The sequence below is a fragment of the Monodelphis domestica genome, chromosome X (assembly GCF_027887165.1).
Source record: "Monodelphis domestica isolate mMonDom1 chromosome X, mMonDom1.pri, whole genome shotgun sequence".
Lineage (NCBI taxonomy): Eukaryota > Metazoa > Chordata > Mammalia > Didelphimorphia > Didelphidae > Monodelphis > Monodelphis domestica.
Window position 1 is genome coordinate 7,429,670 of NC_077235.1, and position 15,479 is coordinate 7,445,148.

Consider the following 15,479-nt stretch of genomic DNA (forward strand, 5'->3'; position numbering starts at 1 on the left):
TGGCTAGACTGCTTCATCATTGGTCCTTTGGGAGTCGTGCTTGACATTACAGAAAAAAGAGTTCTTTCAAAGTTGTTTTGCTTTGCAGTGTAATTTCTTGGTTCTGCTCACTTTGCTTTGCATCACTTCAGAAAAGTCTTCCAGGTTTCCCTGAAACCAGCCGCCTTGTCGTTTCTTATGGCTTGCTCATTTCCTGGGCCCCTTTTTACTTTACTTTCTAGGTCTTTGCCAACACCAGAGGGCTGCTATAATAAATATTTATGGACATATGAGGCCTTTCTCTTTCTTTGATCTCTGTAGGGTTTCAGCTCACTAGTGGTATTGTCTAGGTCAGGTCACAGCTCTACCAGCAGTCCTTTCACATATCTGTTTTCCTATGGCCACTCTCATTTTGCCCATTAGTTGCCAAATCTTGTTATTTTACTTCTCTTGTCCTCTCCGTTCACACACTCCCTATCCTGGCTCAGGCCGACTTTCTAATTAGTCTCCTTGCCTCAAGCATCCCCTCCCCATTTGGCTCTATCCTCCACTCCGCTGCTAAAGTGGCCTTCCTAAAGTGCCACCTTCTTCTCTGTCCCTCCCGAATCAAATATAAAGTGTCTGGAATGCACTCCTTCACATTCTCCTCCTAAAATTCCCAGTTTCCTTCCAAGAGTCAATGTAAATGTCACTTGCTACAAGAGGTCTTTCTCAGCCTTCTGCCTTCCCTCTGAAATGACCTTTCATCCACTTTGTATACATCTTGTATATACCCAGATAGTTCCATGTCATCTCCTTCATAAGAAGGTGGGCTCCTTCAGAGCAGGGACTCCTCTGGGCCTGGCTAGATGACCAGATGACTATGATCCTTTCTAGCACCAAATTTTGTCTTGGGAGTTTTTAGCTAAAGAGATTCTGCTCACTGTTGGCCACATACTTTTGGCTTTGCAGACATGTGGCACCGGGTTATGGTAGGCACATTGGTAGCCAAGGGAATATAAAGGTTTCACCTCAAGAAACAAAAAATTCATGCCTTTTGGTTTGGGACCCAACATACTCCCTCCCCCCCATCCCAAGCTGTTACTAATTATATACCCCAGAAAACAGGGATTACATCTTGGATCAGTAGTTTGCTGGAAGGTGGTGGAAGCTTTTCCTTTCCCTGTAGTTTGCCGGAATGCAGAAGGCACAGTCTGTTGGCCTTGTGGGAGATGAATGCCTTAGTTCTTAGTTTTACTCACCGAAATAAGAGCTGACTCAAAGGAGATGACATGATTGTTCCTGTCTTGGAACAGGATGGGTTGTGGTGGAAAGAGCATGTCAGGCCATGCCCATATATGCCTGGGTAGCTTACTCTTTTCCTTTTATAGAGGGGATGCTTTAAGCATGCAAAATACTCATTGTCTCCTTCCTCCTCTTTCTTTCCTCCTGCCTTGAGGAGTGGCACTAGAATAATGAGCAACTTGCTCAATTCTATTCGGTAACACAAATCCTCTAAGGAGTTGTGTTTGTGTACACACGTGCCCATGTGCCGATACTGAGACTGATCCTGTGCTTTCATTGGTATGGGGAGCTCACTGAGGAACTCCTGCCAGCACTGATGAGCACCTGTTCTTCAGCTTGAGACCATTGCAAGACGGGCCCAAGGTGGGACCTGACCCCTGGGCTTTCTGGCTCTGAGACGGCTCTACACTACAACAGGCCACTAATAGAAATAAGGCTGGTGTAAATATAGGTTGGAAGTGATTGGAGGGCAGCTGGGATCTTGTCTTAAATATCTTTGTGCTTCCCCATAGTGTCTAGCTTCTCATGAGACATAACTTGTTGAATAAATGAATTTTCAAAACAATAGTTTTGGGGGCAGCTGGGTGGCTCAGTGGATAGAGAGCCAAGCCCAGAGATTGGAGGTCCTGGGTTCAAATGTGGCTGTAGACACTTCCCAGCTGTGTGACCTTAGGCAAGTCACTTGACCCCCATTGCCTAGTCCTTACCACTCTTCTGCCTTGGAACCAATACACAGTATTGATTCTAAGACTAGAAGGGAAGGATTAAAAAAAAACACACCAAAACAGTAGTTCTGATTTTTATTCCCCAAAATGCCACTTTATCTTCAACAATACCTTAAATGTTCCAATTTTGAAAAAGATCATAGAGTCATAAATTCATGTACAGTTGAAAGTGACCTCTTAGCTTGTAGAAGTAACTTCACCCAGTTCACATAGGCAATAACAGAAGCAGTATTTGAAGTAAGATCCCCTGACTCCATATCCTAAGCGTGCCCTTGCTTCTTTCACTGTCTCGCCAAAAAGTCCTAGATCATATGGAAAATAGGCCATTTCTTCAAGAGTTCATTAGAAAAGAAAAAAAGTACCTATTCCTGATCATCAGGAAACAATCTGAGATGGAAAGTACTTTTTATTTATTTATTTTTATTTTTTTATGGCCTCTGTGACCCTATAGTTTATCTTTAAAATTTTATTTAATTAGATGATTTAGATTATTTTTCAATGGTTACAAGACTCATGTTCTTACCCTCCCCTCTCCTCACCCCCTTCCAGTATTCTGGAATTCTACTGGGCTTAATGTGTCATTGATCAAGACCCATTTCCATATTATTAGTATTTGCACTAGGGTGAGTGTACTTTCCCAGTCATAGCCCCATCAAGCAATATGATCAAGCAGTTGTTTTTCTCTTGTGGGAAAGTACTTTTAATTTTTAAATTAAATTAAATTTATTTTTAAAACCCTTACTTTCCATCTTGGAGTCAATACTGTGTATTGGCTGCTAGGTAATGGGGGTTAAGTGACTTGCCCAGGGAAGTGTCTGAGGCCACACTTGAACCCAGGACCTCTCGTCTCTAGACCTGTCTCTCCATCCACTGAGCCACCCAGCTGCCCCCTGAAAGTGCTTAAAAAAAGTTGATTATGCTTTTTATAACTGTGACCCAAACCTCAATGGATTTATTAAGACAGAAAACCTTGTTTGTAATTACAATTAAAGACATGATGATGATGATGATGATGATGATGATTATATCCATCTTGGCTTACCTGAATCCTACCTGGTCACTAAAAGAATCTTTTTTTTCTCTCCTTCCTACCTTCCCCTCCTCCAAGTCAAAAACAAAGAAAAACAAAACCCGGGTAACACATTGGTATAGTCAAGCAAACCCAATTCCTGCATAAAATGTGTTATTCTGCATCCTGAGGCTATACCATGCTTCATAACTGGGCTTCTGGAATGGTGCTTGGTCCTTGTGCTGTTGTTATTCCTGTAAACATTGCTGACTTCTCATCAGTTCCTGTATGGCTTTCCAGACTTTTCCAAAACGGTCCCTTTTGTCATTCACGATGGCACAAGAGAATTCCGTTACATTCATATTGCTAGATATTTGTTCTCCCACTCCCCCAAAGTGAAGAATCTGCTTGGTTTCCCAGTCTTTGCCTTTACTAAAAATGAGCTGCTATAAATATTCCTGTACATCCGGCGCCTTTTGTCTTTCCTTGTTCGCTTTGGCATAGAGATCTGCTAACGATATCACTAGGTCAAAGGGTGGGTCCGGAATAACTCTTAGAGGCAGTTCCAAATTGTATTTCAGGATTGTTGGACCATTTCCAGGTTCCACCAAGAGTTCACTAACGTGCTCCTTTTCTCATAATCTCTCCAACATTTTGTCATTTTCCTTTTCTGTCAATGTTGCCAGTCTGATGGGTATGAGTTAAGGCTAACGTTGCTTTAGTTTGCGTTTCTCCAATCCTAAGCAATTTGAAACCTTTTTTTGTATGACTGGATGATTGCTTGGATTTCATTTCATACCCTTTGACTATCCACTGGGGAATGGTTCTTATTCTTATAAATTTGAAACAGTTCCATACATGTATCTTAAAAAAAAAAAAAACTCTTTCCTTCTATCCTTGAATCAATACTGTGTATTGGCTCCAAGGCAGAAGAGCGGTAAGGGCTAGGCAATGGGGGTTAAGTGACTTGCCCAGGGTCACATAGCTGGGAAGTGTCTGAGTCATATTGGAACCCAAGACCTCCCATCACTGGGCCTGGCTCTCAATCCGCTGAGCTACCTAGCTGCCTCCTCTTATATATATATATTTTTTTTTTCAAAAAATTACAATAATTTTTATACCACCTTCTGTCTTAGTATTCCAAGACATAACAGCTATACTGGCTAGGCAATTGGGTTAAATGATTTGCCCAAGGTCATGTAGCTAGGCCTTAGTCCCAATTACAGACCTGGTGTTCTATCCCCTGTGCTACCTAGCTGTGCCCCTACTTACCTCCTTTTCTAATTTTAAGTACATTGAATTTATTTGTGAGAAAACAAGTGAAAACTGTCCATTTGATCATCTATGAACCTTTCTGCCTCTTGTTTGGTAATGGAGCTCCCAGCTCCAGGCATTTTCACTGGCTGTCTCCCTCCTATGCCTCCTAGGTTCCCTGGCTTCTTTCAAGTCTCAGCCTTCTCTTCATGGCAGTGCCTCCTCCTTTCTCTCTGTTGACCACGTCCCATTTAGTCAGTCTGTAGCTATGTGAGCTTTTAGAGAGCAGGGACTGACTATCTTTTGCCTTACTTTTGTAAGTGCATCCTGCTTAGCACTTTCCTTCATAAAGGTTTATTCATTAACTAGCCTATTTTATATGGCTAATCCTTTGATTGCTAGGTGTTCAGGAGTAGGTTTTATGGGTGAGTTGGGTCCATTGAGCTATTTCTATTTTCTCAGACTTTTTCCCCGTCCAAGAGAGAGGAGTGTGTTTGGCTTCATGCAATCCTGGCCAAATTTGGGGACTCTGCCCCCTTTGCTTTCCTTCACTCAGACTCCTGTTACAGGTTCTTGCCCTTTCTCTCCTTTTATACCCATCCTCATGATACACCCTCTGAGGTCAGAATTTGTTTTGCTTGTGACTAATCTAATGCCTCCTCTCCCTATTTCTTCCTGTTCCCTTCTGTGTGTGTGTGTGTGTGTGTGTGTGTGTGTGTGTGTGTGTGTGTGTGTGTGTGTATTGTGTCCTCCTTTGACTAGTTCAGATGAGTGGATTCCCCTCCCATATCTTTTTTCTTGTTATGACCTCGAATGGATGGCATTAGAGTTCTGGGGGGGACACCTACCAGAACATTAACAAGCCAATTTTAGGCCACTCTTGTTTTAAAGGTACCTGTTACTTGTATAAGACTTTGTGCCTCTTGTTCTAAGTTCTTAATTCTCCTTTTCATTCTTTCCTGTGGTGTTCTTAATTCATTAAAAAAATCATTTAAAAACTTCTAGGAATTCGAATTGACTTTGTTTTTTTCCCTGTGAGGGAGGATGTAATTTCAGGAATTTTACCCTCAGTTACCATCAGGAAACTGAAGCTCAGAGATGTGGCTACCTGTTCAAGGTCACACAGCTAGGAATGGCAGATGTTGGTCTGGGCACAGGTCACCCTGATCTCAAGTTCAGTACTAAGATTTCTGCCTCATTGTGCCCCAGAGAATACTGGATATGGAGTTTCCCGTTTGATTGGGATGACTTTTCTGCCCTGGTAGACGCTTTTTGTGACCTTGGATAACTTGGACTCTCTGAGCCTTGACTGTGTAATCTGCAAGATGAGGGGAGTGTGGCAAAGTGATTTTAAAGGTCTCCTCCCACTCTAGATCATATGAATTAGACAAAGGACAAAAAATCCTTCAAAACAGAAGTTGACTAAATTTGGCACTTCCTTGCATTATGGCTGCATTTTGAGCTCAGACCCAAATAAAAATGTCAATAAATTATTCCTCTTCTCTTCCTTTTAAATGATAACATAGTATATTATCTGTTATCCACTTTTTTGTGCTTCTTAAGTCCCATGATTCAAGCAAAAGTGCTATTGCATATGATCTGGCAGGTGAGTACCCTTAGGCCAGTGAGGATGAACCTTTTAGAGACTGAGTGCCCAAACTGCAACCCTCATGCTACATGTGAGGTGCCACCCCCCTCAGACAGGGGAGGGAGGAAGCACTCCCATTGGGCTGTTGGGCAGAGGGACTGGTCTTCAGGTACACCTGGAAGGAGGAAGGGGGCAGCCCCCTTCTTGCCTTGCCCCATACATGGCATAGGTTTGCCAACATAGCCTTAGGCTAATTTGAACAGAGCATCTGAATTCTGTCTTTGTTGGCATTTTCAGAGACAGTAGCCTTCCCCGAGATCCCTGGGTTGTGTTTGTCTAGTTGCTAAACTTGGAGAATCTTTGCTCTGAACCCCTTGTTGTTCTGTTATCTTTCAGACTGCCTCTTGGCGAGCCCATTTGGGATTTCCCTGCCCTTGCCTTCTCCAGCTCCTTGTACAGCTGAGGCAAACAGGAGTCCCAGGTAGGCAGTGTCTGAGGCTTATTTGAACCTGAGTCTTCTAACTCCAGGCCAGTCCCTCCAACCAATGCACTAGCTGCTGAGCATCTTTATTTCTCAGTTCAGGTATGCCAGTACTACCAGAAAGAAGGTAGTTGTGATAGAGGAGGAAGCAGTCATGTTCATGTTCATGGGGCTTCAAATGCCCATCTGTTCCTGTTACCCCTGCCTGGGTCTGGCCCAATTTGGCTAGCTTCATCCTGACTGACCCACTAGGGAAAAGAAAGGCCTGAGCAGTGCAGCAGGAAGCCCGCTTTCTAAACACCTCCGAGTTCCCTGTGGTATTCCAAATGGATTGGAATGGCTTTGTCTGCTACTCTGGTTTTTGTTGAACCCTTTTCCCATTGTTACGTGACTTCAGGAAGGCTACAGTGCTACTGTGCTGTTCTAGGAGAGATTGGTCAGGGGATGATGGGAGAGAGAAGCCGGCCCCTGCTAATTAACTGCCTTACCTCCTGGAAGAGTGTACAGGGGTAGTAGAGATTGGGCCATGGCTGAAAGTGGAAGCATTTCAAAAATCCCATGTGTGGAGTTTTGTCCCCCCCCCCCCCCACCCCACCCCCCGGCGGCCACTTCGAGGTTACATTTTGGGGCACTACAAGTGGCAGTAGTACCTCCTAGGAGTCTATAGATGCCATTTCTTTAGCCAGCTTCCTTGTCCACTGACTTGAGTTTGTATTGTCATTCTCTGGGGTGCTCTTCTGTTTCCCCATAAAATGGCGAGTTTTCTACCCTACCTAAGTAGCCATTTTAAAGAAGGCTTCAGGAGAGCAAAGATTGGGAGACCTGGATGTCAGGCAGCTTTCCAAAGAAGGGAAGGGGACATACTTGGAGAAAAAAAAGCATTTGCCCCCCACCCATCTTAGATTAACAAATGTTTTTGATTAACATTTTATAATGGGGTGGGGGGGGAATACAGTACCATTGGGGGGGTTGTGAAGACTTAACCCTTAACAGGCTACTCCATTCACTCCCACTTGGAGATGTTCCTGCTGGCCTGAGGGAACTAGAACTAGCTGACTGAAGCATCTCAGCCCTGTGTGGAACACCACATAGCAACCCACAGGATGCTGAGTGGCCTCTGGACTTGGAGCTCTGTTTTCCTGGTATCGGAACCTTTGACCTGCCTAGACCATACCTCTACGTGGTCCTTCTGGTTGCGATTCCCTGGTTCTCTGATCTGAACTCTGGCTTTTGTTTCATCCTGTGGCGGCCTTCATCCATGATCCTGGTTGGGGTCCAGAAGAGCATGACAATGGATGTGGTCACTTGTACAAATGAAAGTAGAAATCTTTAAGAAATGATTCCTCGCAGTGAGCCATGTACCCAGCTGGACACGTGTAAGATGTGATGTGAGAGGTAAGGGGAGACGCAAATAAAGGAAAAAAAACCCCAGATTTTTAATCTTTAATGAAAAATATGCTACATAAAAAGAAAAAAGGTGGTCAAAAAGGATACAGGCAGCTCTCAAAAGAAGAAACCCAGATTCTTGTCACTTACAAATGCAACTTTAAAGATACATAAATTAAAACTGGGGCACAATCTCACCCGCTTCACAGTGGCAAAAACAAACAAGCAATGAAATTCATTCCTAGCTGGCAGGGTTACGAAGAAAACAATTGACAGTCATTGCTGGTCAAATTATAAACTGGTAGACATTTTTTGGAGAGCAGCTTGGCAGCAGGCAGAAAAGGTTACCCTTCCCTCTACCCTAACCCCCTACCCCCACCCCCACTGCCTTTGGACCAAATAATTTTCTCATTGGGAAGTAAACCCTGAAAAGATTTTTAAAAATTGAACAACAAGCAGGCATCTATTAAAAGATTTTCCAAGTGGCATTATTTGGTTTGCAAATCAAACCAAATCAAACTGGAAGCAACTGAACTTTCTGAGAAAGGGAATGGTGGAATAAATCGAGGCATGTTCTTTTGATGCTGGATTTCAATTGGAAATAAGTATGAGAACTACAAAGAAATAGGAAAAATTATAAAATCGGGCACGGTGAAAACAAGTAGAACATAGTATATAACCTAATACTAAGCATAAAAGGAAAAATGCATGAAAAAGAACAAACAGTAATCATGGAAACCTTGTTAGTGAGCAACCTGACTGTAAATAGACAAAAACCTCCCCTCCCTCCTCCCAATGCTTTTAGACCAAATAATTCCATTATTGGGATACAAACCCTAAAAAGATTTTAAAAAATGAACAAAAAAGTGTCATCTGTTCAAAGATGTTTGGAGCTGCATTACTGAATTGCAGGGGGGAAACCTCCCAAACACAAAAACCAAACAAAACCACCACTTTCCCCCTCCACAAAAAAGGAAGCAAATGAAAATTCCTATGGAAGAGGGGAATGGCTGAATAAATTTGTAGCATGTTCATATGATATCATAAAGCAATTACAAACAAACAACTATGAGAACTCTAATGAATTCTGAAAAAACTGTTCTGAAATGACAAAGTGAACAGAACTGAACCAACAGGACACAATAAAGACCAACTATATCTCTAAAGGGGGAAAATGCATTTAAATGCACCAGCCTTTAGAGACAATTCTAATGGGAATTTAGACTAACTGAAATGACATTTTGTATGCCAAAATTAATTTCAACCAAGTTTAAAGGCATTTAAAGCATTTAAAAGTATTTAAAGGCATTTAAAGTTAAAGGCAAAGAAAATGTATATTTGTTAATTGAACCTTTTTTTTTTTTTAAGAAAATTCACACAAACTATCAGACACAGGGAGGGGACGCATTTCCCCTACTTCTTTCTTCTTTGGCTTCTTCAGCAGCTGTGAAGGAGATGATTCAGACTGGCTTCTTCAGGAGGGCTTACAGATTCTCTTCCTCATCTGGGAAGGACAAAATATTCCAGAATGGTTTATTTAAGATTGGGGAGGGAATCACAAAGATTAGCTTCTTTAGGGACCAAAGATCAAACTTTTCCCGACAGAGAAGGAATGGATTAAGAATGCAGAAGGATATATATAATTTTGAAACCCTTCCCTTCCATCTTACTAGAAAAATAATATATTTTTTTCTAAGGCAGTATGGGCTAGGCAGTGGGGGTTAAGTGACTTGCCCAGGATTGCAAAGCTAGGAAGTGACTAAGGCCAGATCTGAACTGAACACCTTCCATCTCTAGGCCTCGGTCTCTATCCACAGAGCCACATGACCCCTATGGCGCGTGCCGCCCCCCCCACCCCCCCCATATTTTTGGATATAGTACATGATGGAATTTGCTTTACTTGGCTTATGGATGGATATTTTGAAGGAATTTCTTTCTGTTCAGTTAAGGTTAGGAAATAAGGAGGAAAAACAAATGTTTGGTAATTAGAAACAATAAAATTAATTTAAAAAGATCAGGGGTGAGGCGAGTGGGAGTTACTTACCACCTACACCTGGCTTCTGGTAAGGAACTGCTTCAGTGGCAGGCATCTCTGGTATCATGGCTGCAAAATACTCGAACATTTGTCTTTCTGGGACTTGAGAAGGAAGAGGCTCCCTCTGTTCCTTAGAATAAACTTGGGAAGAAAAAGACTCAACAACTGGCTTTTTGTTTGGGAAAGAAGATTCAGGAACTAGCTTCTTCTGTTCCCAGGAAAAAGATCGATGAAATTGCTTCTTTGTGACCAAAAAAGTTGGCTTCTGGACCTGGGAATAAGAAAACTCTGAGACCAGCCTTTTCCCCACTGGTAAAGGAAATTCAGGGACTGGCAACTTAAGGCTTGGTGAAGAAGAATCACATATTGATTTGGATGATGTTGCTCTCTGTGTCTGGGAATCTGAATATTTGGAGGTTTTCTTTCCTTGCTTTCCCATCTGTGTAAGAGATTCAGGGAATACCTTTTTGTGGATTGCTGAAGGAGGACAATCACTGGTTGAACCTTCCTCAAATGAGTGGTGAAAAGATTTGTGAGGTGCTGTTTTCTGTGCCTGAGAGTCAGCATATTCAGAGGCTCTCTTTTCTTGCTTTCCCATCTGGGTAAGAGATTCAGGGAACACCTTCTTGTAGATTGCTGAAGATTCACTGGTGGAACTGTCTTCAACTGAGTTTTGACAAGACTTGAGAGGTTGTATTTTCTGTGCTCGGGAACCAGCATATTCAGAGGCTCTCTTTCCTCGCCTGAATATCCGGGCAAGAGACTGAGGTACTACTTTCCTGCGGATTGTTGAAGGAGGAGACTCACTGGTTGAATCGTCCTCAAGTGGGTAATCAAAAGACTTGTGAGGTGCTGTTTTCTGTACCTGGGAATCAGCAGATTCAGAGGCTCTCTTGGCTTGCTTTTCTCTCTGGGTAAGAGATTTAGGGAATACCTTCCTGCGGATTGTTGAAGGAGGAGACTCACTGGTTGAATTGTCCTCAAGTGGGTAATCAAAAGACTTGTGTTGGTACTTCTTTGGACTAGGGGAATAAGAACATTCAGACACTCGCTTCTTTCTTGGTGGAGGAATGTCAAGGGCTGGCATGTTGGAGGCTGGTGAAGAAGACTCACAGCTTGGCTTTTTCTCAATCAAGGATTTAAGAGGCTCGTGGCATGGCGGTGTCAGCTTGGGAGAAGGAAATTGAGTGACTACTGATTTCTTGTATGATGGTGAAGAACAATCCAATATTTCTTCATTGTTTGGTGGAGGAATGTCATGGGCTGGCATGTTGGAGGCTGGTGAAGAAGAGGACTCACAGCTTGGCTTTTTCTCAATCAAGGATTTAAGAAGCTCGTAGAATGGCAGTGTCTGCTTGGGAGAAGGAAATTGAGTGACTACTGATTTCTTGTATGATGGTGAAGAACAATCCAATATTTCTTCATTGTTTGGTGGAGGAATGTCATGGGCTGGCATGTTGGAGGCTGGTGAAGAAGAGGACTCACAGCTTGGCTTTTTCTCAATCAAGGATTTAAGAAGCTCGTAGAATGGCAGTGTCTGCTTGGGAGAAGGAAATTGAGTGACTACTGATTTCTTGTGTGATGGTGAAGAACAATCCAATATTTCTTCATTGTTTGGTGGAGGAATGTCAAGGGCTGGCATGTTGGAGGCTGGTGAAGAAGAGGACTCACAGCTTGGCTTTTTCTCAATCAAGGATTTAAGAGGCTCGTGGCATGGCAGTGTCTGCTTGGGAGAAGGAAATTGAGTGACTACTGATTTCTTGTGTGATGGTGAAGAACAATCTGATATTTCTTCCTTGTCAAACAATTCAAAAGATGAGTATGGTGTCAATATCTGTCCCTGGAGAGTATAAGGCCCCAAAATTGATTTCTTTCCCACTGGAGAAGGAGATTCAGAGACAGTATTCTTCGGGCTTGGGGAAGGAGGCTTGGAGGTGGTTGGCTGTTCCTCAAACAGATCAGGAGAATCACAGGGTGGCAATATCTCTTCCTCTATAAAAATTAAATCACTTAACCTATAGGAAGGAGTATCAGGAGCTAGTGCCCTCTGGATGTGGGCAGGAAACCTTAACTTCTGAAGAAACAGGAAACCATCTTTTTGGTAGAGTGCTACTATTGGCATATAGGGTGGAGACATCTCATAGACTTTCAAAGAAGACTCATAGCTTGACTTGTTTTCAATCACAAAATCAAGAGACTTACGAGATTTAATCCTCTGTACACGAGCATGAGAAAACTTATAGGTTGCTAAAGGAGAATTTGGATCTGGTATCTTGCGGCTTGTTGAAGGAGAAGAGTCACTGGCTGACCTCTCTTTAAACAGGATGCCAAGAGACTTGTAAGGTGATGGCAACTCATCTATAGAACATAATTCATAAACTGGTATATCTCTTGAAGATTTAGGGAACAATTTCGGGTGGCCTCTTGATGAAGGCTTATTGGCTGAACTGTCTTCAGAATTGGGGCGTGGCTTCTTATATACACGAGTAAGAAAAAACTCAGGGGTTGTTTTCCTTCTGTTGGAAGATTTCCAAGTTGGCTTGCCAAACTGGAGGGCCTCAGGAGACTGCTGTGATGCCTGTACTGCAGAAGACAACTTGGGGCTTGTCAAAAGAGGAGACTGAAAGAGTAGTGGAGTAGCTTCCAAGTCATCTAGCAGGACATTAGGAGACGGATAGTATGGTGTCTGCTCTAAAGGAGAAAGCCCATGACCTGACTTATTTCTCGGCACACCAGAAGACTGAAGGACTGGTGACTTGTCCTCTGCCTGGGAATCATGAGCCCTGCGGGGGGTCTGCAACAGAGGAGAAAACTCCGAGGGCGGCTTCTTTTTCGCTGGAGTTTTTGAGGCTATAAACTGTCGCATTTTTTTTAGAAGCACGGAATTAGAACTGGGAGGAGATTTAAGGAACGGTTTTTTAGGGGGGGGTGGACTGTCACGATGTTCCCCCTCCTTTTCTATGTTAATCTCTCTCTCTGGCTTCTGTATCTGCAGGGTTTTGTTGCGTCTAGTAGGGCCCCCCTGAGTAGGGGGAGAACACTTCATGAACCACGCGAACGGGTCTAACTCCTCTGAGCTGGAAGATGTAGTGGACAAATAATTGTCCTGTACCACGATCTCTTTTGCCTCCCCCTCCTCCCCGGGGGGGCAAGACCAGGCCCCTTTTCCCCATGGGGCCTTAGAGAAGTGACCGTCTGCATTGCTAGATTCCTCTGTAGCTCGCTGCTTGGCACTGATATAGTATAGACTCAGATTGCTAGTATCTATCTCGGGGACTTGGATTGAATGAGGAGGGGCTCCTGGCAAACTTGAGGCCGGAGCAGCGGGGTATCTTCTGGGGGAGGGTTGCCTACCTGGCAAGATGTCGTCATCGCTGTAGCAGTCCTCTATCTCCGCCATTTTGCCGCCTTCTCTCTGGGGTCTCACTCACGGGTAGCGTAATCCCGAAGGATCTCGCGAGATCTCAAACTGCTCTTTAACGGATCACGCTTTTACCCGGGGCCAGCTCCCGCCTCTCCCACACGACCTGGCCTGACCTGGCTCCGCTCCTGCTCCGCACAGGTCACGCCGTCAAGGCTCTACTGGCTAGTAGGCCACACTCAGAGATTGGAGGCCGTTGGTATTCTCAAGCCAGCCAAGTCTCTGAGGAGAGTTTGGGCTCTCAGTAAGTGGAAATTCTGAGGCCCTGAGGAGAGTTGGGGCTCAGAGAAAAAACTTTTGAGGTAAAGTTACCTCAACTGCTCTGGCTCTCGCCCTCGCTCTCAGCCTCGCTCTGGCTGTCGGCCTCGCTCTGGCTGTCGGCCTCGCTCTGGCTCTCGATCTCGTTCTCGTTCTCGTTCTCGTTCTCGTTCTCGTTCTCGTTCTCGTTCTCGTCCTCGTTCTCGTCCTCGTCCTCGTTCTCGTCCTCGCTCTCGTCCTCGCTCTCGTCCTCGCTCTCGTCCTCGTCCTCGTCCTCGCTCTTGTCCTTTCTCTCGTTCTCGCTCTCATTCTCGCTCTCATCCTGGCACTCTTGCCCTTTCTCTTATTATGGTGCTCTCTCCTTCATTCTCACTCTTGCTCTTACCCTAGTCCTCATCCTCCTCCCATTTGCTCTTGCCCTTGCTCTGGCATTTGTATGGCACCCTGCTGTGCCAGCCAGTTCTCCTATGAAATGCCTATCTTCAACAAGGGTCATGACTCCTGTGCCATACAGAGTCCCTTGCATTCTCCTTTTCCCCTTCTCATGCCTTTTTTAGGTGGGATAAGGTTTTTACCATAGGACAATATCCAGCAGTGTTTATTTGGTGACCACCTTATTCAAATTAATCAGATTTATCGCACTTATTAAGAGTTTTGAAGGTTCTTCCCATCTGGGTGAAGCCAGGTGGTGGAGAACACATGATTCTAGGTAAAAAAGACTTTAAGAACCATCTAACCCATTCTTTGGCAGAACTTGAGGTTACAAGGAGGAAATGACTTGACCAAGATCAAATAGCCAACACATGTCAGTATAAACCCAGGTCTCATGGGAGCAGATATTTATGTTTATAATCTAGACTGGACCAGCCTTTAGTGGTCAGTTGCTCCAGCCCCTAATTTTACATTGGGAAGCACTGAGGTCCAGAGAAATTAGTATCTAGGTATAGGATGTGTGAACCCATGTCTTATCCCAGGAACACTAAAGCTCATCTAGTTCAACTCCTTTATGTTACAAAGGAAGAAATTCAGGCGTTGGGGTGGGGAGTGACAACCACAGTCAACTGAGTCAGTGTAAGCACTTGAGCTCAGGTCTCATAGGGTTAGAGCTTCAGAGATTTAGAGCTGGAAGAGACCTTAGAATTCATGAAGTGGAAACTGAGGCCTAGAGAGGAGGAAAGGGTCAGGCCAAGGGCTTGTAACTAGTTACAAGTTACGAATGTGACCCAGGCCTTCTGACTTGCACATTCTTTCTACCACACCAAGGCCATGTTGCCCCACTACAGTTTTTTTTGGAGGACACTTGAAATGTTTTATTTTTGGAAAAAGACCTGATGGTGTGACTCATTAGCATAAATGTAAAAAAACAACCCAGAGGATCTGGCATATAAAACTAGAGGGCAGAAGAAGGCTAAAATGTAATCACCCGTCAGGGTGTGTCCTTGTCATTTTGGTTTAGTTTTGAATGCACTTGCTTTTGTTCAGATAATAACACAAAACAGATTTGATATTTTCGAAGGGTTTCTGTACTGCAGAAGGGTGTGTTATATGATTCATCAAGTCATTGTGAAAGCTGTCTATAACCTTGTCTCCTCTCCCTCTCCACTTTCCAATGCCCTGCCCCCCCATTTTCTCCCCCATTTTCAGCTCAAGGTTGGCGACCTTTCACATCAGCTTGGGAGATGAGATGTGATGGGCTATGCTGCCCCAGTTGGGTGGATTTCCATCTGAGAGTGTTTGGTTGGGCCTCCTGTACTCCATTTTGGGACAATGGAGGAGGGAACGTGAATGGGGGTGTGTGTGGAGGGAAGATGAGTTTGATATTTGCTTAATTGGTCATAGGTGTCAAGGGAAACCAGGTCAGTAGGGGAGATTGTCTTCAGAGCTCTTCACCATTACTGGGAAACCAATCTAGAGCACATCTCTTGGCAGTGGGATCCGGAGATGTGTCTACAGCTGGATGCTAAGGATCAGGTTTTGTTCCCCTTGTTCCTGATACCCCAGTGATACTCCTTTGACCTTGCTCTTCTCTAAGCCCCTCTTGCCTCTGAAAGATCAAGGA

The 15,479-nt window shown here is 44.0% G+C and overlaps 2 protein-coding genes across 3 annotated transcripts in view; one reads left to right on the top strand and one right to left on the bottom strand.

Moving 5' to 3' along the window:
- The window catches only part of PLS3 (plastin 3), a 121,296-nt gene that overhangs the window by 22,384 nt on the left and 83,433 nt on the right, over positions 1-15,479 (top strand). The gene's annotated exons all lie outside the window — the stretch shown is intronic.
- Positions 7,755-13,535, bottom strand: LOC103104122 (uncharacterized). The gene is made up of 2 exons (XM_007507575.3): positions 9,751-13,535; positions 7,755-9,210 (listed from the first exon to the last, which is right to left on the bottom strand). The coding sequence occupies exons 1-2, from the start codon at positions 13,139-13,141 to the stop codon at positions 9,191-9,193; spliced, it is 3,411 nt and encodes a 1,136-aa protein (XP_007507637.2). The 5' UTR covers positions 13,142-13,535; the 3' UTR covers positions 7,755-9,190.

Excerpts from the sequence above, each read along its gene's own strand:
- LOC103104122 (XM_007507575.3), bottom strand. The coding sequence starts at position 13,141 with ATGGCGGAGATAGAGGACTGCTACAGCGATGACGACATCTTGCCAGGT. Across the intron at positions 9,211-9,750 it reads CCAGAAGCCAGGTGTAGGTG|ATGAGGAAGAGAATCTGTAA; the intron begins GTAAGTAACTCC and ends TGTCCTTCCCAG.